Raw genomic sequence first — 24044 nt, forward strand, 5'->3', positions numbered from 1 at the left:
GAAGAGCAGAGTACTGAGCTGTGTGGAGAAACTGATCCTGGAATCTCGGCAACCTAAAGGCTTATCGAAACAGTTCACAGTGGAACGGGCTGCCCAGAGTACCTGGAAGACCCCCACCCTCCAGGAGGACAGCCTAGAGCAATAGTGGCCAAATTGTTGAATGATCGATATATAGAGATACATTACTGCAGGTGGAGCACAAAGCTGGATACATAGAGGCGGAGAATGCCAAAATCCTGATCTTTCTGGATTTCACGCAGGAAGTCCAAAGAAAGAGGCGGTCCTTTGATTCGGCCTGTAGAAGCCTCTGGGAACTTCATTTGCGGTACATTAATATCTTTCCGGGTAATCTGCAAGTGATGGAGGGAGGCAAATCCTTCCTATTTACTTCCCCAGAGGCGGCATGGGACAGGCTGGACAAGAAAGCACAGACAAGAGCACCCGGAGGTCTCAGTGACCGACAGCCAGGGGAAAAAAAAGACAATTAAAGAGTGGAGGGCTAAACCAAAGAGGATTGAGAGAAGAGGTTTGGCAAAGGAATCAGTGGTTATGCATGATGTGTTGCGGCTGGAGTGGACATAATCCAGCCCACCCTGGACATCGGGATCCCTCTGATCAGACTGAAAACTGGTGCGAAATTGAGGCCGATCTGGGTCGGTATAGGTTGAGGGGGGTGGGTGGGGAGAAGAGAGTTGGGGGAAGAGTTGTTTAATGTTGGGGGTAGGCAGGGGAGTCTGTTGTGTTGAGCAAGGGGCAGGAGATCCTGTGCCACAGCAAGCATCAAAGGGGAGGGAGTGACCTCAAGCGGACATACTTTACTTGAAGGCATGGGCACAAACACCCTTAAAATAGGCACGTGGAATGTGCAGGGACTGGGCAACAAGGGAAAGAGCAAAGGTAGGATAATACTAAAGAGGCACTCCATACAGTTGGCTCTGCCGCAGGAAACTCACATGCAGGGGGCAGACCTACGAGCATTGGAGTCCACGTGGGGAGGACAGGTATTTAGCTCTTTGTACTCGACATACATTAGAAGAGTACGGATATGGGTAGCTCCGGGGATCCCCATTCAGGTGGAACTAACAGTGGGGTCATGGAAGGGAGGATGATTTACATTATGGGTCGGTGGGAAGGGCAGGAAATTTGCATGATAAACTTGTATGCCCAGAACGTAGATGAGAAATACTTAGTGGTGAAACTGACAGGTCAATGTACGGGACTGTACATCTGGATGGGGGAGGGGGGTCTTCAACTATGTGCTAGACCCAGAGCTGGACAGAACAGGGGAAGGGGGCACCACGAAAAGACAGGCATAAGCAGTGCTGCACCAAATTCTAGGGGAAATGATCTGGTGGAGCTGGAGTGAAACAGATGGAACGGAAAGGGGATACCCTTATCCCTCGGGGGTACATGGCTTGTATTCCAGACTGGATTACTTATTTACAGGCAGGGAGCACTTCACCGGTTTGATACACCACAATACCTAGAAAGAACCCTGTCCGATCACTCACCATTGGTGATGAGACTGGGGTAAAGGGGTCTCCTCAGGGGGCCACAATATGGAGGATGAGACAGGGATTACTGGACGATGTAGCTAATGCGCAAACTCTGGGATAGGACATATCCTCTTTCTTTGAATTGAATGAGGGATCAGTGAGTGATGTAGGAACACAGAGGGAAGCATTTAATGTGACCCTGAGTGGAGTATGCATGTCCCAAACAGTGGGGGTTAGGCAGACTCTGTATAACTCCATTAATCACTTCGAGGGGGGAAATCCAGAAACTAGATGTTAGGCAGAATCCTGTGCAGTTCCCTTGGGGACCACTGCAAAAAGATTAAGACTACAGGAGTAAGCAGTAAACCCAATTGATAGCAGTCTGCACCACCCAGATTTACCTGGTAGCTGTGGCTGAGCAGTCAGACGTCTCTCAAGAAGAGTAAGGCAGTATATAGTGTATACACAATAGGGCCAAAAACACAGTGGGACAAGCAAACACTGACCAGAGCTTTGTATCAAAAGTATATCATTATTTATTTACCACACACTTTAGAAAATAAACTAGCGGGGGTGTGGCTTGAGCCGACACAATGCAGTCGCTCCTCTAAAGCCGCCCGTGGACTGCCCGTTGCTATAGCTAAAATCATGCGGTTCCTGTGACCCACACGATCCACCGACACCAGCTATGTGAATCGGAACCGATGGGGCACTAGCAGCTCAAAGATGAAAGCCAAGAGAAGGAGCACTATGTCCGTAATCGCCGTTTGAATCCCGGTCCCCCCCTCTGCCGCTTGGGGAATCCAAGATGGCGGGCGCACGTATGATGGCGTGCGCAGTCAAGAGTTGGAGGCAGGCCTCCCCGTAACACATAAGCCAGAGGGGCCGGATGAGCATCCAGACAAGAAGCGGGGGACTGTTTCCATCAACCTGTGGCCAGCAGCCCGGCCTCCCCCCCCCCAGAACGGGCAGAGAGCACCGCATGCACCGAGAACTGGCGGGGGTTTTCCCTGCGGAGTGATCCACTTCCCTGGCCCCGTTTTATGCTCCCTCTTCCTCCTGGGGCGCCCCGGCCCACCCCGCCTTACAGCTACACGCCCAGCGGACGGAGACCTGTGTGGGCTGAGCTGATGGCTCCTCTGAGTGCCCGGTGGGGCCTACGGACATATGCAACAGCCCTTGAAGCGACCCAATCTCTTGGAGCGGGGATGGGAGACCCTCCCCCCAACGGTTGGCGGCAGGAGCCTTCAGCAGGAGCCCCTTGAGAGATTTAAGCTAGGCTTAGCCCGCATGCTCTTCTCCCTGAGCCCTTCCTGGGGCGCTCCAGCCCACGGCCCTGCTGCCCTCGGATAAGGCCTATAACCCGCACGGGCAGCTCCCGTAGCAACTCTCCTTCACCGCTACAGCACTCCCGGCAGCCATTGTCCCGCCGACGACGACCAGCGCAATGACTAAGAAACAAAAGACCACCAAGTCTTCGGACATAGCAACTCTATTGATCGCATCCGATAAAACTAAGAAACAGGACTCCTGCCCCTCTATTTCACGGGAATCCCTAGACAACAAGGGACCTTGGGCGACCAAAGAAGACATAAGTGAATTCACGGCAGATATCAAATCAGAATTCCGCTCTTGTATGGCAGAACTTACAACTAAACTGGAAAGCACGGATAAAAAGGTCTCAGAGGTTGAATAAAGGGTGGGAGTTGTTGAGGGCCATATCCAAGATCATGCCTCCGCTCTAACTGATGTCCAACGCTCAGACTATTGCAGGACACGCAGGAGGACCTGGAAAATAGGGCCCGGCGCAACAACCTCTGTATTCGGGGGGTTCCCACTTCGATCCCAGACAAGGGGTTGGCTGAATATATGGGCCTCTTTTTCCAATCTCTCCTCCCTGACCTTGAAGATTCACAGCTTCTCCTAGATCGCACCCACAGGCTGAACCCCCGACGCGGAGTGCAATCGGATGGCCCCCCTGACGTCATCACTAAGGTGCACTTCTTCACCATGAAGAAAGCCATCTCAGCGATAAGCTGCTCCAAAGACGAAATTACATTCCAAGGGACCTCCCTCCAGATCTTTCAGGACCTTTCTCCTCTTAATCTTCAAAAGAGGCGAGCCCTCTGCCCACTGACCACCCTTCTTCAAGCTCAAAAAATCTGCTACAGATGGCCCTTTCCCACAGCTTTGCAATTTTCCTACAAGGGCTCACTCAGGAAAATTAGCCACCTGGAAGATGCTGACAACATCCTGCGTCCAGATGCTTCCAAACCTTCGCCTTCCCTGCCCTCCGACGCAATGGCTAACTCGGACCTGGTGGCCTCCCCTAACCCCACACAAAATTCTTGGTCGAGGGTTCCCAGATTCCGGAAGAGGAACTAGTCGGATGCGACCCCATGATGGAGCCACCACCTTTATCCCGGCTCCTCAGCCCGGCACCATGATCCGATCAGCACCCTCAGGAACACAGATGTGCTCTATCCCCAAAAGCAGCAGGCATTATTCCACGGTCCATGCCCGGTTCCAAGGCACAGTCCACCTATGAGTCCTTGGAACGAACCACTGAGACTACCTGTAAGGTTAGCCTTGTTGGCTACACACTGTTCTATGACCCCGTTGGCCAAGGGAGGCACTAGACCCACAAAAGGTCCGTCAACCTCAGTTAAAACTCGGCCCTCCCGTTGTTGGCCCGAGAAAAACCCCACAGGCAGGTTGGAGAATGGCCACAACAAAGCGAATAAGTTACTAGTGGCCAAACTTGCCAAGGCGAAGAGGAACACCACAATTGTGGGCCTGCGGGACCAACAAGGCAAGGCCCAGTACGCTGACCTGGACAAACTGCAGCTCGCTACGGCCCACCTGACTCAGGTGATGACCGCTCCGGTGCGGGACATGGAGGAACAGAAGGAATACCTACGGAGTGCAGCACTTCCCCGGCTAAAAAGAACAGCCCGTGACTCTCTGGAGGCGCCGATTACTGACGAGGAAGTGGACGAGGCAATAAAAGCACTTAAATCCCAAGCCCCTGGCCCTGATGAGTATACAATCAGATTTTACAAGATTTTCAAACCCCAACTATTAGCACCTTTGGTACAGTTATTTAACTTGTTCAGGACCACGGGCACTGTAACCCCTTCCATGCAGGAGTCAATTACGGTCTTACTACCTAAACCTGGAGGCGATCCGAAGAACCCTGCATCGCATAGACCCCTTGCCCTGCTCAACATAGTTGCGAATATATACTCTAAAATCCTAGCATCACGACTATCTCAGTTCTTGCCGGAGAGAATCAGTGCGTATCAGAGTGGCTTCCTCAGACACCGCTCCACGGCAGACAACATTCGAAGAGCCTTGGATCTGGTGGAACTTGCCTCCCGAGACTCCCAGGAACTGGTGCTTTTGGCCCTGGACGCAACCAAGGCGTTCGACAAAGTAGATTGGACTTTCATGAGGCTCACCCTTGAGGCTTTTGGATTTGGCCCGGATTTCTGCACTACGACGCTAGCAAATTACAAAGCTCCCAAAACTCTCCTCACAGATAATGGCACTCTTTCCTCCCCCATCGACCTAACTTGCGGAACCCGACGGGATGCCTGTTATCGCCACTCCTCTTCGCTCTAATTATGGAACCGTTTGCCCAGCGGATCAGGTTGCACCCTGCAGTCGAAGGCTTTCAATCAGGCCCGGTACACCACAAGCTGGACCTCTATGCAGATGATGTCCTCCTGACTATCACGAAACCCCGTTCCTCCCTCCCTCCCTCCCTCAAACCCTGGCTGAGATAGCGAGCTATGGCAAGGTCACGCGCTTCGCCATCAACTTCTGGAAATCAGCCGCCATGGGAGTGGGCTTGTCCCGGGAAGACCGAGAAGACCTAATCCCGCTGTGCCCAATACAATGGACGACCAAGGGAATTAGCTACTTAGGAGTCCAGATCCCGGCCAACCCAAGCGAGGCATATCGGGCTAATTTTCCCCCATCATTTACAAACTTGGAGGCAGATTTGAAGCGCTGGGCGGCACAAGAGATCGCTGATGGGCCGTATTACAGCCTGTAAGATGCACTTACTACCGAGACTTCTGTACGCGTGCTCCTCACTTCCGGTGCCGGTTCCGGCGCCAGCTCTTCAGCGCCTACAAAAGAAAATGCTGCAGTTTATTTGGAAGGGGGGAAAAACCCAGGATCCCCAAGGCCACGATGCTGGGCAACGTGAAACTCGGTGGCCTTGGGGTCCCTGACCTACAGAAATACCAAATGGTGGCTCAACTGTCCTGTATCCAATCATGGCAAGTCCTTACTAACCGCCCTAGATGGGTGGACCTCGAACAGGCGCAATTACCCCTCCCGCTGCGCTTTCTTCCACATATTTCCCCCCCCCCCACCCCCGGAACGGCAACAGTGGCGGAATCTTCTGGCGACCACCAAACACACCATCTCTGTATGGGACAAGGCGTTGAAACAGAAGATGATCCCGACGGGGCTCAGCCCCCTCTCCCCGGTATTTATGAACCCAACCTTCTCACCTGGTCTGTCTCCCCGAAATTTTAAATCTTGGATTGCAGGAGGCCTAGAGACCCTGGGACAACTTTTTGAAGGGGGCCAACCCTGCACATTTGAGCGATGCAAAGAACTCTTTAAGATCCAGGAACAAGATAGATATACATATACCCAGCTACAACACTGGTGCACCCAGCCACACACTCGCCAGGCAGCTACTCGTCCCCCCCCCACAGCCATCAAATTGACTCTTAATGAGCTCCCGCCCCGAGGGAGAATCTCCACTCTATAAACGCCTCCAAACGGATTTCTTAACCTCCAAGACCCGGTACATGGCCCTATGGGAGGAGGACCTGGGCCATCCGATTGTAGACCAGCAGTGGGGTGACATCTGGTCCCGGGCTCACACCTCCCCATCATGCATCACTAAGAGAGTGCGCCTACAAGATCCTCCTTCGGTGGTACTACCCTCCCCTAAGACTTCACCACATGAACTTCACACTCAATCCACAATGTTGGAGACAATGTGGCCAAATAGGCTCCTTCTTCCACATGTGGTGGTCCTGCCCAAGGCTCAAGCCTTTTGGAAACAATGCCTAGCGACGATAGCGGACATCACTCCGATGCGACTGCCCTTGGCCACCGAACCCATTCTCCTTGGAGCACCGATCCCCAGGATCTACCCAAGGTCTGGTCCTAAAGCCAAACTATTGTCGCAATGCCTTCTTGCGGGCAGGAACGTGATAGCCCGCACCTGGAAAACGACGGAAGGCCCGCTCATGCCTTTCTGGTGGATGAAAATCTGGGACATCCTGATCGCCGAGAAGGTGACGGCTGCCGGGGCAGGCACTCTACATCGCTTCCATAACGTCTGGGGTCCAGTATTGGATTTTATCCAAAGTTTCCCGGCCCTATCATTCATGCCCCAACTAGCCAGGAGAACTATTCAGGATGGAGATCCCCAGCGGGGACGTGAAGACGGAACTTGAGACCAGAGGGAGGGGGGGGGGGGAGCGTCAAATGGTATTACTGTATGCTTCATGTCGCAAGTGATTAAGCTTTGTATTGTCATAACCTGCCTGTTAAAATAAACATGTTTAAAAAAAAAAAGACAATACACTAGCACTATAAGTCAAAGCAAGTTCAAAACACAATCAGAAAAGTATTTACACCTACCCTAGCAATTACTAGACAAGTCTAAGTTAAAACACCACTTTTTATCAAAACAGAGGTGAGCGCATAACTTAGATGGCACTCCAATAATTAGGTAAAACGGAGAGAAAAAGGCAGAGCATGAAAATAAAACAATTCCCAACACTTTTCTAAGTCCAAAGCAAGTCAATGAAGGCAGTATACACTATAGAGCCAAAGTTCATAGGCCAGGCCAACTTTAAATGGAGCAAAGTGAAATGTGCACAGGATCACACGGTTTAAAACACACTAAAAGTCTTTGCAGAGTGTTCAAAAGAGGATGGGGTGATTTGAGAAGTAAAGTTAGAAGATCTGGAGCCAACCCAGTTGGAAAGCCAAGGATTTAAGGGTCACCTTTAGCAATCCGAAGAAAGGGCGGCCAGGTGGAACACGGTACCTTAAAGAGAGAGGAAGCTACAGCAGCAGCAGTTGTTCCTGGTAGTGGGTGCAAGTCGTAGTTTCGACCAGGGGAAGATAAGATCTCGTTGAGGAGGAAACTGGTAGTCGTTGCACTGCCCAGGGAAGAGACCAGCCGCAGAGTTCGTCGGTAAAAGGTGCGTTCCTTTTATTTGCGGTCAAAGTGGTGAAGCTTGGCTATCCGGTCGCCGGGGTGCTTGGCACGGGCGAGTCGACCAAGAGACTTCTTTGGAAGGCGAAGTGGCGAACTGGTTGATCCCACCAGCTCAGAGGAAGAACACTCTTCCAGCAGATCTCCTCTTGTAGTCAGGAAAGTGGTGAGGCCGTTGCAGCAGGGCTCCACCGGTGGTGTCGTCGTTGCAGATGGCTCAGCTTCTTCCCTCTTCGGATGCTTAGGTCCTATGGCGACTTCTGAAGTTCCAGTCCCAAAGGCCCTGCTTTTATGCAGAAAAACCCCCATTCAACAACCTAGCTGTCACTCAAACATGCCAAGTGGTGAGCCGGACAGCTCACCACTGAGCCAATCAGAATAGAGTGCGACTTGATTTGCTAAGGCAACCCAGTCCAGGGTGCCAATTCCCCCTCCCCACACATCCTGTGGAACCCCGACAGAGTGGCACCATTTGGAGGGCTTCTGTGGGGAAGCCCGCCAAAAAGTGGAACAAAGGGCTCGACCTTGGTCAGAGTTACAGAGACCGACACGAACGCCATTTTAGAAAAGACTTCTGGCAAAAAGACCCAACCGTTGATTTAATATTAAATAAACCGGCAGTATCTTTAACACTGCACCAAAAAGTGGTGCGTTTAAAATCCATGGGAAAATCCCATAGGAAATATTCTGGTGGAATATTTTGCGTGGTAACCACTGCCACCAGACAGAAACTCGACATGGGGGGACTGGACAGTGCCCCCTTGAAAACAGACCCAGCGGCAATATAATTAACCCCTTAGCTTTTTTTTGCTGCTTTGGCCGCTTCTCGGGCATCTTCGGTGGCTTTGCCAGGATCCGAGGGGGATGTGTCCTGGGGACACCCTGCACCTTCCCCCCTTTACACCCAGTGTTGTGTGAGCCATGAAGCAGTGATTATGGCATCATGTCCTGCAGGGCTGGCGTGTCCTCCTGTTCAGCAACAGTAAGAAGCAAAGACTACAAGAAGCACAGAATACAAAAGTGGCCCTGGATAATGAGTCCAAAGTGGTCCCATGTTGCACTGAGGGGCGAGGGAAGCAGAAAAACAAGTGTGCAGTGAGGTAACACCAGAGGAAGGGAAAGATGAACACGGCGAGGGAAGCAGAAAAACAAGTGTTCAGTGAGGTAAAAAGCACGATCAGACCGTGTGGCCGGAATAACACCACGTAGAGGATTAAACCGAAATACAACGTAAAAGCAAAAGAAAAAAGAAAGGATCAAACGAATCAAGCATTGAAAACAGCTGGCTGCAAGGTGATTATTAATTCAAATAGTCAAATGCAATAAAGGTGTGGTACCACTTTGGTATCGCATGTTTAAGTACAATTTAATGTATGCAAGATGAAAACATGGAACACACGTGTGCCACAATTGGCCTATGTTTCTGGTCTTTTGAAAAAAAGACTAGGAATCGGCGTCCATGGACGTTCGCGTCTATACATTTGGAAATTGGAAAATAACATATACACAGGTAATTGCGGCTTAAATTGAATTGTCATCATTGAACTATGCGAATGTACAGAATATGTGTAGATATTCACAAAGCCTAGTTTGCCTGAATGAGCCAAGTGTCATTAAAACAGAAAAAAAGATGCTGGAGATGTATAAGCAAAATATGAATGCTAATGAATAGCTTATAAATAAACAGTGTCACCTCTATTGGGACACGCAATGTATTGTTTCACACGACAGAAAGTAATTTTAGGTCAGCGAGCTGAAAAGACTATGTCAACAAAATACAATAATACACATTAGAATGGTCAGTTTCAACAGATCTTCCACATGTACGAGCATGTGCACATGAACAAATGTGACAGAAGTGCACGGCCAAAATGTATTAAGTGTCCCAAAGACGGCTTCGAAGGAGCCTAGGAATTAGGTTGGGTCGCACTAGGACTCCCTTCGAAACTTGAACCACGAACTGGTGTAGACACGAAAGCTGTGAGAGCACCTTGAGTGTCCCCCATGGATCTAACCTCTCCCCCCGGCTGTTCAACCAGTATCTGGCCCTTCTTGCCCACCGCATTGCTGCTCTCTGTCCCAACTTTCAGTGCTACGCGGATGATAACCAGCTCATTTTCAGGCTACCCTCGGCCTCCTCTCCCCCCTTCCCTCATCTCCGACTGTCTTTCTGCTATCCAGGAATGGTGTGCCGCCAACGACCTCTGCTCTGCCTTAATGCCAGTAAAACTGAGATTCTACTTATCGGCACACTCACTCCCTCCCTCCTTCCCTGCAGCTCACTGGCCAGCCTCCCTTGGCCCTCTTCTTGCTCCTACTTGCAAGGCAAAAAACCTTGGGGTCATCTTCGACTCCACACTCTCCTTCTCTCCTCACATCTCTGACGTCTCTAAGAAGTCACACTACCAGCTACACCTCCTCAGAGGTATCCTTCCTTTCCTCTCCTTCCCCCAGAAGCTCACTGTCTCTAGAGCCCTGGTTCTCTCGAAGCTGGACTACTGTAACAGCCTTGATCTAAATCTGCCTGCCTCTACTCTCCGCCCTTTGCAACTCATCCAGAACAGGACTGCGATACTTGTCCTTGGCCTCAAGCCCAGGGACCATATCTCTCCAGGACTGAAATCACTACACTGGCTCCTAGTGGCTGCGAGGATTAAGTTCAAAACCCTCTGCCTTGTCCACAAGGCTTTCTGGGGCCTTGGGCCAAAATACGTTCAACTCTCTCTTCCTAAATATCTTCCTTCTCGAGCTCTTCGCTCATCCACCTCCAACTCACTCAGGGTCAGCCGCTTCTCCACGCAACGAGGTGGGGGTAGATCTCTCTCCACAGCAGGGGCCTCCCCCTGGAACAGCCTTCCTGCCTCCCTGAAACTTGCAGAACCATCTCTAGTTCCAGAAGCACCTCACAACCTTCCTCTTTGCCTCCGCTTTCTCTCCCTCTCTCCCCTGCTAAAATAACTGAACCTGCACTGAATCTGCAACTGGGCCACTCACCGATCTCGGTCCTTGGCCCAGCCACTCTTCCCTGCACTGCCTCCCTGCACTACGGGACTGTCTCTGTATCCTACAGCCCCGCCTCCCGGCACTTACCTTGCACTTGCCACCAGCTGGCCCTATTATTTATCTTGTATTCTACTAACCCTGTACTGCACTTTCCCCTTGCACTTTTCCCTTCCCCTCTTACCCTTGCACAATCTGAATGACACCTGGCCTAGTAGGATCGTTGTCTGTCTCCCCTTGTTCCCCACCCACCCCCCTGCCTCGTCGCGCCTTGAAACACTTGTGTATAGGCGCGTTACAAATGCCATATCATATTTCAGTACTTCCACAATATGATGGTTTGTACTGGTTCTGTTCACAATTTAGGACTAGTAAAGTCAATAGTGACTTTACATGCCCTGGGAGACAGTCAGTCCCAGGGTATGGAGTCTATGCTTGGGTGTCACTATGACACCCCTGTGTTACTGCACTGAGGGTGCTGTGTAACACATACACAAAAAACAGATGATACCCTATGGAGTAAAAAGAAACCATAGCCCATAAGCAGACAAAAAGTCAAAGACATACCTCAAATCATGCCTAAGAGTGGGAGAAAAAGAGTCTCACTCTTAGCAGGAGAAAAAAAAACCCAAAATCCAGCAAATCTGCTGGGGGACTCACTAGGTTTGGGAAATTAGCCTTATAAGAGAATTCTCCCTAACACTAGAAGCGGATTTAGCAAAGGGACAGCAGGTCAGCGACCTGCTGGCTGAAAACATGTCAGCACACAGGGAGGTCCAAAACTCCCTGGCGCTGTTTGACCGTAGAAGTTACACCGAGCGCATACATGGTGAAGGTGGGTCGGCTTTTGGCATGGCTGATATGGCAGGAACACCCAGGCAGAACGATTACACAACTGCAAGATCCTGCGGGACAACTGGTGGTCACACAGCAAGAAATAAATGAGGTTCCAGGATTATAGCCAATAGTATGCGACGGAAGGTACTTATTCGGACCTAAAAGCCTTAGATCTGCTGGATCTGGTATGGCTGGCTACATTAGAAGGTGAGGCAAGGGAAGCGCTAGAGACACCAATAAAAAAAGGGGAGATACACAGCGAAATAAAGTCGATGCAGGCTAATAAAGCCCAAGGGAGCAAAGGGCTTCCGGTGGAACTTTATAGGAAAGTTGCTGACATCCTGGTAGCCAAACTAAAACAGGGTTATGATATATGATATGATAGGATATGGCATTTGTAACGCGCCTATACACAAGTGTTTCAAGGCGCGACGAGGCAGGGAGGAGGGAACAGGGGGAAGACAGACAACGATCCTACTAGGCCAGGTGTCATTCAGATCGCGCAAGTGCAGGGGTAGGTGGAAGGGAAAAAGTGCAAGGGGAAAGGGGAGAGGGGGAAGTGCTGAACAGGGTAAGTAGAATAAAAAATAAATAATAAATAGGGCCAGCTGGTGGCAAGTGCAAGGTAAGTGCAGACAAGTGCTGGGAGGGGGGGGGGCTGTAAGGGATGCAGAGACAGTCCCGCAGTGCTGGGGTTGCAAGGGAGGCAGTGAAGTGGAGAGTGGCTGGGCCAAGGACCGAGGTCGGTGAGAGTGGCCCAGGTGCAGGTTCAGTGCAGTTTCAGTGAAGAATTAGCAGGGGAGAGGGAGAGAGAAAGCAGAAGCAAAGAGGAAGGTTTTGAGGTGCTTCCGGAACCGAAGATGGTTCTCAAGTTTCAGGGAGGCAGGAAGGCTGTTCCAGAGGGAGGCCCCTGCCGCAGAGAGAGATCTACCCCCAGCTCGTTGCTTCGAGAAGCGGCTGACCCTGAGGGAGTTGGAGACAGATGAGCGAAGGGCTCGGGAAGGAAGATATTTAGGAAGAGAGAGTTGAAGGTATATAGGCCCCAGGCCCCAGAAGGCCTTGTGGCCAATGCAGAGGGTTTTGAACTTAATCCTCGCAGCCACAGGGAGCCAGTGTAGAGATTTCAGTCCTGGAGAGATACGGTCCCTGGGCTTGAGGCCAAGGACAAGTCTCGCAGTCCTGTTCTGGATGAGTTGCAGAGGGCGGAGAGTAGAGGCAGGCAGATTAAGATAGAGGCTGTTACAGTAGTCCAGCTTCGAGAGAACCAGGGCTCTGGAGACCGTGAGCTTCTGGGGGAAGGAGAGGAAGGGAAGAATACCTCTGAGGAGGTGCAGCTGGTAGTGAGACTTCTTAGAGACGTCAGTAATATGAGGAGAGAAGGAGAGTGTGGAGTCGAAGATGACCCTGAGGTTTTTTGCCTTGCAAGTAGGAGCAGGAAGCGGGCCAAGCGAGGCTGGCCAGAGCGCTGCAGGGAAGGAGGGAGTGGGTGTGCCGATGAGTAGAATCTCAGTCTTACTGGCATTAAGGCAGAGGTCATTGGCGGCACACCATTCCTGGATGGCAGACAGACAATCGGAGATGAGGGAAGGAGAGGAGGAGGCCGAGGGTAGCCTGAATGCACTCCAAAAAGGGGGAGCTACTGGAATCCATGAGGGAGGCAGTGATCACAGTACTGCTGAGGAAGGATAAGGACGCAGCCCAATGTACATCATATAGGTCCATCTCAAATGTGGATGCTAAGGTCCTGGGAAAAAAGCGGTCATCCAGGTTGGCGAGGGTAGCTCCAGCTCTGGTGCACACGGACTAGAGTGGATTCATAGGGGGCGTGATACAGCCATGAATCCAAGTAGGTTACACCATGTGATGGTTCTAGACAAGGACTCAGAGGGAAATGGCGCTGACGCAGTCCAAGCTTTTCACTCATTGGAGTGGCCATGGTTGTCTAGGGTACTGGAGGCTTACGGGTTTGGAGGTGGGTTCTTGAAGTGGCTATGCCTGTTGTATCACAAACCCACAGCTAGGGTGAAAACAGGGAACTGGTATCCCAAGGATGGGCATTAGGTAGAGGGGCACAGCAGGGTTGCCCAGTCTCACCTATCCTCTTCAGCGCTAGAACCATTGACAAGATATTTCAGATCGCACATCCCTGAGGTGGGCATATGGGCTGGAGGGATGTGTCATAAACAGATGATATTCCGTTATGTGGGCGATCCTCTTGGCAATATGCCTATAATATTGGAGGTGCTAGACAACTTCTGCAAAGTACTTGGGGTTCCAGGTCTTCATCGAGATGGAGGCGAAATTCATGTACAACATTGGGCAGGCCCTCTCGTGTATTGGGGAGGCAGTACAATTCTGGAAAATGCGGCCCCTCTCGCTGATTTGGAGAATAGCCATTTGCAAAATGGTGGTCCTCCCAAGGCTCTTGGATTACTATTGCAAATATCCCATATATGTCATCAAAAAGGTGGTCTTTCAAATGCTAGACAAGACGTTGGGGGGGGGGGGAGGGGGGTGGGGAACTGATGTGGAACACGGGCAGAGTCGGGTGGCCATGCGAACACTGCAAAGGTATTCACATAATTGACAAAAACATTTGATCGAATTTTTTTGACCTTTATATGGGGGTGGGTAAGGGTATAGATTAGGTTGAGGGGAAGTGGGCAGGGTTGCGTTGGGTTTTCCCCAGCATTTTAGACCAAAAAATAAAAAAATTAAAATAAAGTCAAATAAATTCGATCAAATGTGATTAGGTCAAATGCTTTAGGTCAAATAGACCCAAACCGCGACAAAGACAGGAAAAGGGAGGGATGAACATGCCTACTTTTGAACTATATCACATGGCGGCACAGTTATAATGGGTAGCACATTGGCAAGTGGACTCGGGAGGGGGGAGCAAGGGGTACTAGGAGGACTCACAAAGGAGAGACAGGGTGAAGGACCCATAGGGGGCAAAGGGGATACTAAGGCTTTCAGGACGGTATGAGTAATCTGGAAGAAATTGCTGGCTGCAAGTGAAACGGCTATATAGCAGGGACCTCCCAGTGGCCTTCGACGCCACCATTAGGGTAGCGCTGCGGACCATAGGGCTCGGAACCTTTAGAGAACAATGTACCTCCCTAGGGGACGTCTTCGTAGCGGGTAAATTACTAACTTTCGAGGAATGAAGACAATCATATGGGGGTGGCAAGCGGTCACTTCCTTACATATGCAAGGGCGGTGAAGCGAATGGCAGAAATATGGAGAAGCATCCCAGAGGGGAGCCCACTTATGCAAACACTACTGGACCTAGGAGGAGGGCAAGAGGGTATCCCGCGTGTATGGGGCATTGCAAGCAACAAGACACGATAAGGGCCTGGCGGTCAAGGAAAAATGGGAAAGGGATTCAGGAGTCCCCATTACAGAGGAGAAATGGAAAAACATGTGGGACCAGGTAAAAAAAAAAAAAAACAGGAATGCACAATTCCAACTAACTCAGTTTTACTACGTTCATAGGGTGTAATTGAACACCCGAAAGATTGCACTCAAATCATCGTCGTCTCATGCTTGTCCGAGATGCAGAAGGGATCGTGCAGGTCTGTGGCACATGGTTTGAGAATGTCGATTGTCGCAAAGTATTGGGGAGGTGTGCAGGAGCGGCGAACACTTTATTGGTGAGCAGGTATGAATGCACACGTATGAGGTATGTCTGTGAGGGTTGTTACCCGGGGCGAAGAAATAAAACAAAACTAAAATTTTTTATTTTTTTTACTGGGGCTACCCAAACGGCAAATAGCGATAGCCTGGAAAAGGCCCGAGGGCCCATTGCTGGGGAAATGGCTTCAGGATGTACATAGGTGGGGTTTTGCAGAGGTGGCTTACCTGAACAAACAGACCCGAAGGAGGATGGCAAAGGCCAAAAATTAATGGTCTGCAGCAACTCACAGGAGGAAAGTGAAAACAGGACTAGTGGCACCTGTGGGTCAGGGGTGGTGTGGGAAGGAAGGGAGGGTGCAGGGCAAGGAGAGGGAGGGGGAAATGGAGAGGGATTTGCTGTTCGGGCTTTGTACGGTTCGATTGTTTAAGCTTAATAAAGGAACCATTTTTTTTTTTAAAACGAACATCAAGGGCCTTATGGAAACGTCAGAAGCATTATAAACTTTAATCGTATTTGTATGTTCTTTCCAGGCCCTGTTTTCTACATCGTCACATTTTTTTTCATATGTTCAGCCAGGACCTATCCACAAGTGTGCCGAGATACCCATCAAGATTGATAGCATAGGGTGAGCAGACGGTCTAAAATCGATCGCTCCCCATGCAATAGAAGCACAGGATTTTAATACGAAAGAAAATTTACCGAGGTCTGTAAGAAAGGTTCATAGAATTTCGGGGCAGCAAGGTCCAGATATCTCAAGATTTAGCCCAAGGGACCCTAGGAAGGAAGCGGACAATGCAACAGATCCGTTAAAGCGAGATATCCGATATAAGTATTCTTACCCATTTGAACTACAATTACAAATCAACAATGGGGTACACACTTTGGTTGAAACAGTCTGGTCTACAACTCCTGAATGCAAGCAAGGCACCATCAGAGGGGTCATCCTCTTTGCAAGGGAATAAATCATCGACAGGTGGCAGAAGAAAAGGCCTATGAGGGGAAATAATAAGGAATAAGACTTATATAGGACTTAAGTCAACATCCTTAGTTGAGAGCAAGATTTGACATACTGGTGCACATACATTGTGAATTTCATTTCTGATTGAGGTGGACTTCCATAATGGCTAGAAGGAAATGGATTTTTAATGTCTGGGCATGATGAATGCAGGGGAGGTACAAAGAAAAGTGATTAGGAGGCCGATGGATGGCAAAAAATACAGGGGGTGGGTAAATACAGATCAGACCGAGGGTTGGTTTATAGATCTGAGATGTGTTGGGTCTTAATTTTGTAGATAGAGAGCCATCTTCAAGAGAGCTTGCTTCAACAATAGGAAGACTGCTTGTGGGTATTCTGAACAGCTTCCAACAAACTAATCAATTGGGGTGTGCTCCAACCTTTTGCAAATGTAGTGTTGTCATTAAGGGCACCATTTAGAAAAATTGCGACTTACGAGCTGTAGATACCGATTTAGTTTGCTTTAAAAAAAAAAAAAAGGCAAACATCTTAACAAAATAACTGGTAAAAAGCATCAAGGACCATCCCAAAAACACCATCTTCCATTTTAAATATATGGAATATTCATGTGATGGGCCATGCCCAAAAGGGACGAAAAGATCTACGTCTTTGTCCTCGTCTTTAAGGGAACTGACGGCTCGAGCTGTGCCCGTGTCCGTTTTTATTCCCTTGAGGTGCTCATCTATCTTTTTCCCAAATAAGTCTTGCCAATCGAAGGGCATGTCCAATATTTGTGCTTGGACCTCCGGTCTGAAATTGGTAGCTTTCATCCAGGCTTCTCTCCTTAGTACAGTACCGTGGGCCATTTGTCTGACGCCTGATTTAGCCACATCTACTGCTGCGTCAATCATATGATCTGAGTTAGCCTCTCCGTCCGCTATGATTGTTCTGGCTTCTTCCTGGAGATCCGCTGGTAAATGTTTGGCCAGTTTAGACATACGAAGCCATAGCTCACGGTCAAAAAGAGCCGTCATGTCTAGTGCATTGCCCACACTGATGTAAGAGAGGCTGACAAGGATACCTTCCTGCCCATGGCCTCTAACTTACGCCCTTTCTTGTCTGGAGAGGCCGATCAGGGCAGACTCTGGCTTAGTAGGTCCCCTTAGATAAAGTGGTGCTGTGTCAGGAGCTTTGCATTTCTTTTCATATCTTGAAACCAGAGCAGGAGTGGATAAGGGCGTAGCCAATATCTTAGATCCAGAGTCCCATATGGTATCAAGAAGAGGAATGGTAGTGACTGTTCTATGTTTTTCCCTGTGATCATAAAGCACTGACTTTCTCTTCTGATGTGACTTGCAATTTGAATAGGTCTGCAGCTTTGCCGATTATGGTATGAAAGGAGACCAAATAGTCAGTGGTGAAGAGTCTCCTGGAGAATCTTTCTTTCAAGGTTTTTCAACAATGTAATCGTCCCATTCGCTATGAGTGTCAGGCTCATGCGTAATCTACTCTTCCTCGGGGTCTGAGAAATCCTTGAAAGGGTACTCTTGCCAATCTGAAACCGATGCAGTCGATGGCACAATCGTTGGATCTCGAATAGGTGATCTTGGCCTAGGCGATGATCTCGAAGACGGGACCCTTGTCGGTGATGCATTGAGCGTCCTGCTCCTGGATCTGCTAGGAGGCTCAGGCAATGTGTTCTTTTATGTGGTCTGCGCTCCTGGAAGGAGAATCTCTTGGTGTGCTATGTTGAGGTGAGATGTTCCTCTGGAGATCTTACCCCCTTCGTTATGGATGACCTATTCTTTTCCCTTTGACATTTGTTAAATTCGTCAATGAGCCTTTGCATCAATTGCATGAGTGTTGGATCGTAAGGATCGGCAGGTTCCTCCATAGTTGGATGCCAGGGAGGGCTGTGTTCCTTGGGGGGGGTGAGAAAAAGTTGTTCACCAACGAATTCTGTGTTCGAAAACTCCTCCTGAAGAATGATGTCTGGGAGTTCTGTCATCTCTCTTAAAGGAGATAGTTGTGCTCCTGTTGATTCCACAGTCTCTGATATAGGAGGCACCGTTCCCATTGGTTTGGTGAGACTGCTTTCATTGGATGGCATAACAGTGGCATCTGCGGAGGGTGTTTTGGGTTTTGTTTTTTCCGTAGACCAAGAAGTTGATGGTGTCGTCGACGGCGTTGTTGCATGTTTTGTCGACGATGGCTCCACGGACGGGTGACGGTACCGATCTGTCGACGAGAGCTTTGCAAACGAGTGATGGGATTCCTTAGTCGACGATGGTTTCGTGGATGCGGATTTCGACGAGGATTTGGTCATCGATGACGAGGTTTGAAGTGTCGTTGTCGTGGACGATTTAAGTTTCGCCGACAGCTTGGTCATCGATGGGCCTCTATGGCTATTGCCGCTCGTAGATGGCATTTCCGTAGACGATTGCCCCCTCTGAGGGATTTTTAAAACGCCTCCTTACCTTTGGAATTGTTTTTCTTTCTTCAGGATGTCGTTTCTTGTGGTCTCCAGAGCCCAAAGTGGGTGAGTTAATTCCACCTTCTTACTTTTATGAGAGGGAGAAGTACTCCTTTCCACTGAAGGGGCCCTTCTTTTTGAAGTTTGCCCCTCAGATGGTTTGCTAGAATGTACAGGAGCTGTCTTGACAGATTCTTCGTCATAAGATGGACCTTTGGCTTCTAAATGTAAAAGAAGTCTTCTGTGTCTGTCCTGCAGGGTTTTATTGGAGAAAGTCCCGCAATTGTCACATTTATTGATTTCATGAGGATACAGGCAGTAGATGCATTGCTCATGAGGATCCTTCATGTAAACAAGCTTCATGCACCTCGTGCAGTCCCTGAACAGGGAAGGCTTTTTTTGGCAGTTTGAGGTTATCATAGTTTGAGGAGAATTTCACTCGACAAATTTAAGATGCAAAATAATGTTTTCTGAGCCGAGAAACACAGATCAGATAGAACTTCATCAGGAGATCACAATGGGGTATTTTTTGAGAATAAAATATATCTAACAAATAGAAAGGATTTCGAAAAGCTCAGAGAGCTGGAGGATTCCCTCAGTCCGTTAGACTGCAGTGAAAAATCTGATTGCTGACTGGGGCGGAGCTTAAGCCCCGCTACCTCATTGGTTAGGGCCATAAGGGACCAAAGTGAGATGGAGGGACTACACAAGTGAATGGCTCATGGACTATAATGGGCAATCTACATTCATATTTCTATGGAAATGTATATATTTACATTTAACAATTATTTAAATCACTGACAACGGGGAATATTCAACCATCTGAACCTATGAACGATCCAATGCTGGAGAACTCTGTATTGTGTAACTGTCAGTATTGGATGTGTGTCAGAATCAATATTTAGTCCCATTCAGCCGCTTTTTGTATAGCTTGTTCCATGCAGTCTTCATGACCTTGTTCTTCTGCTGCTTTTTATTTTCTTACAAACCCTTAATGAACATGTGAAATAAATGAAATGTTTGCATTCCCCCCTCCTCCACCATGGAAAGAATTCTCTGTACAAGTCTGTAAAAAGGTGGGTGGACATTAGTTTAGGTTAAGCAAAGATTGGCCACTGTCCCTAGCAATGGATGACTGGCAACCTTTGGCTAGGGGAAAGAGTACAATTATCTGGCGCATGGCACAGGTGCCAACGCCCACAATGCAGTGGCATCATCTTCCAGTGCAAGCATAGTCAACCTCTCTCCCACCCACACATTCTCAAGTGTGTATATACAGCAGACAGGGACATTACTTTCCTTTTATGCACCATAAAGACTGGAGGCCCTAAGGACCCCTCTGCTGCATACCAAATGTAGTAAAATTATTTCACCAGGATAATAGAATTTGGTGAAATAGGAAACATGGCATTTGCACCCAGGTTTCCTTGTGTCCCAGTTTGCAATTTGACAGCAAGCTGCATCTCCTCCCATCTTTAGTTTTAGACCAATGTAAAGTGGCAGGGAAGCTAGAGAATGCATTAGTGAAGCTGAGCCAGGGTGCCTGGCTTTGTTCCAAGAGCCAAACGCGAGTTGGCACAGCAAAAAGAACCATACCTGGCTTCCTGCATCCCACAACACAAAATCCATACCTGGCACGCAGTCTGCCCAACCCAACACCCACTGGCATGCTGCCGCCCCACAAGTACGCATTAAATAAATTGTTAATTTTATAATTATAAACACTGCAGATTATAAACGCATAAGAGTGAGGCTTTCCCTACAGATATTTAAGTATAATAAGGCACAAAGATGAAGTGATTTGCCTAGGACTACACAAGTGTCTGAAGTGTGAAAGGTGGCGATTGGAGGTCTAGATTTATGGTTGCAAAGTTTCTAATTCAGACATCAGGGGAGACTTAATCTTCTCCTATTCCAGCTTCATTATTAGAACCAAGAAATATCTTTCTGCAAAGTTATTTAAGGGCTAAACTAGTACACTGAAATCTAGCTTTCAAATCACCAAGTCACATGATAAAGCAACCTTAAAAAAGTAATATGTTTATAAAGCAAGTATGCATCACTATCATAAAAAAGAAAGCGGTTGAGCCAGACCCACAACCGGGTGCGGTGGCAAGCAGGTCAGACAGCTCTCTGCAACAATCAGTATCTCTGACCTACCTTGCAATAGTTGATCTTCTGCCTCACGCACCCTATAGTCCTTACCATTAATCCAAGCATTCCTCACTTCCAACTCTTAGCCACTGATGTTTCGGTCAGCCTGCTTGGCAATACCAGTCCCCACCCACTATACAAGGAGTGCTTCTTTATAACACATCTAGAGAAAGCCTCCATATTAGGGCCCACGCTTGAGCACCTCTCCAGGACATCATGCAACCACACACCAACCCCATCTTTTACAATGCTGCCATCGCAAAAGAGCCTTTGTTTTAAATGAGCTGCACATACCTAATATTTTCTCACGCTTACCGAGAAGTAATCTCATCTGAAAAAACATGCTACCACAACCAGTTAACCCATCCAGCGTGTTTTTCACCACAACTGCAGTGTTTTGTCTACCGGCATATCACCTTAGTTATTCCCTCCAACCTTCTTTCCTCACCATAAAACGAAGGTCTTGGGAAACCCGGGCGGGGACACAATACGCCAACACTAGGACACAGTTCAGGCACCACAAGACCACTATAGTGGTGAAGGGCATGGTATAAATATTGGATAACATGCCAAATGCAGGGTTTGATTAAATACCAGTGGGGGTATTCCATATGAAATAAAGGCAGCATTGCAATATTTTAGGCAGTGTTTCTGCCGAACATCTGCCCCTTTATATAATGTAAAGAAATTCAATTTGGGCCGGATTTAAACGATTTTATTTTCTGTACAGAAGGGAAGCACAAGGACCTCCCTTCAATACATTGAACATTTCTTTTACAAAGACTCATGGAAAAGTGATGGAAAGGTGGGCATATCTGATGCACCCAGCCCTACAGATAAGTGGTGCATCATTTATGCAGGTGGGCCTCAACAACTGGTTTGAAGTCCTTACCCATTTTAGCCTCTGCGGCAGCACATGACACTGGAAATCTTATTCCAAACATTTTGACTGGACTCCACAGAAAAGAACATTCTTGGTGCCTCAAAGCCCCATGCCATCAAACCCCAAAAAGGTAGGTAGCATTGTATCCCCAGCCATTTAGATGCATACCAAGTGCAGATGTATTGTCCACTGGATTATTGCCCTGCACCCTAAAAGTGCTTATGGTATATTATGGCCATTCAACATTGTACATATTAAAATTACATGCTTGTTCCAGGGTAAGGTCACTGAATGTTTTCTCATGGGTTTTATTTGACATTACTTGCTTTCCTCTTTGGTATGTTGAAAGTGACGGTTAGTTGGTGAAGTAATTAATGTGGCCAGAGAGTGCTCTTCTCCACAAATATTGCACTTTAAGGTTTTGAAGCCCTGAAAAATTAGATCTTGCTGATTTTCCTGTGCAATTGGGTAAGATTATTTAAATAGGCCCCAATGACATAATGGCAAATCAGAGGATGGTCAGCAGATGCCAGCGCTGCCTGCATAGCCGTGTGCCTGAATGAAACTGTGCTCTCACCTCCTGTAGAACCACCAGCACACTGGATCCCTGCATTTTTTTAATTCTCTATAAAAAGAAAAGAATAATGTGATGTTTTAAATATAGTTTAACATAGATATACTGCTTCTAAGCACTGTAATTATCTGACCTATTACCCATTCACGGTGCTTGGATGAAGGGCAGAGTTGGCGCGACTGGGTTTTCAAACCCTTAATGAATCAAGTATGTTGAGCTTCAGCTAACCCTCCATAACCTTTCATGCATAGAATGCCTTCCAATCCGATGCATGAAGCAACAGAAAGTAAGCACATCTAGCAGGAAAGCGTTGCTGCAATGGGTGGCATCCCAAATAATTCTAGCCTGGTGAAAGATTTCCCAGTAGTTTGGGGACATTGTAACCAGGCTCTCCCTACTTCTAGGTAGTCCAATGTTTTTCATCCAGCTTTGGGAAGATCTCGGACAGCTGTGCATAGGATCCATTGGTAGAATGGCTCTCCATTCTGCATTCAATACAAACCACTAGTTGAACGTCATCTGGATTTCTATATTGAAAGGTTAGGTCAAGGGTAGCTAATATTACTTTGCATTCTGGAACTTGCAGTTTTCTTTGATATAGGGAAAACAAAATTATACAATGACACTTTTTTGCCAATTATGGATTTATTGGTCTACAATGTGATGTGTGCACTATTTAAGTCCTCTCATTGGAGCAATGTGTTATTTTTGTAATTTAAAGCCAAACATGTACATTCGAAACAACTTTGATCATACTACGGTAAGCGAGAACCATAAGAGGCACACTGTGGCAGGTTTAGTCATGGATTGTATCCAAATAACCACAGATTCTCTTGATTGTCACTAAGAACAGATGGCAGCGTGTTACCGTAATTCTGGTAGAAGCCTCTACACAAGTCCAAGCCTTATTGGTTCCCTGACATGGGCGACTTACATCTTTACACTATCAGTTAGGAGTTTTTCCTTATCAGTACACATAAAGCGCCTATCTCACAAGATTTAGGCAATACACTCAACCGCTAGATATGACCTTTTCGGAGTGTGTTTATTGCTATTTACAAAGAATAACGCGGATGTGAGGACTACCAGCTTTGATCAGTAGGACGGCATACACATTGTAGATGAGGAGTACGATTAGAAAGCTTTGAAGTCAAACCACCGACAGACAGTTATGATCACCACTTCTGTACATGATTATTTTAACCTGACATTTCATCTGATTAACTAAATTCATTGACTAAAAGGGAATCAATGATTCTTTCAGGTTCCCTATAAATAAGAAGTATTTTTGTATGCCATAAGAGACTTGTTGAGGATCACTTTTAGTGAAACCCTCAGTGATCTCCAGTCGGCACTCACGTCAGGTATGAATATACCAATTCAAGAAATTTGAATTATGAAGTAATCACGTTATGAAATTCTAGCGAACTGACATAATTTCTGTTTATTTACATTTAACAGTATACACATTGTGAAAAGGATATTTGGATTGACATAAAATCTGGCTCCTGAAGGGATACTAGATGCCGAAACGTGTTGAGCTTTTGTATGAACCCCCCCTTTTCTTTTACTTTCTGGGGAACACATCCCTGCATTTTGAACTGCTCATTTTGAAAAAAAAAAATCTTTCCTTTGTATTTGAATCACAATTATACTATGCACTACCAAATACTGTATTGTACAATATGAATCTAATATTGTAGATTTGTATCTATACAACATACATCTCAAGATTTTAGTAAAAACCGAGAAAACAATACATGCAAGTGCCTTTTC

The 24044-nt window shown here is 47.8% G+C and overlaps 1 protein-coding gene across 1 annotated transcript in view; it reads right to left on the reverse strand.

Moving 5' to 3' along the window:
- Window positions 1–7012: 7012 nt before the first annotated feature.
- RWDD4 (RWD domain containing 4) overlaps window positions 7013–24044 on the reverse strand; it is a 139264-nt gene continuing 122232 nt past the window's right edge. Inside the window, exon 7 of the mRNA XM_069630209.1 lies at window positions 7013–7075. Within this exon, the coding sequence (XP_069486310.1) occupies window positions 7013–7075 (63 nt within the window). The remainder of the gene's footprint in view (window positions 7076–24044) is intronic.

Source organism: Ambystoma mexicanum, chromosome 6q (genome assembly GCF_040938575.1).
Source record: "Ambystoma mexicanum isolate Mex_15411 chromosome 6q, UKY_AmexF1_1, whole genome shotgun sequence".
NCBI lineage: Eukaryota > Metazoa > Chordata > Amphibia > Caudata > Ambystomatidae > Ambystoma > Ambystoma mexicanum.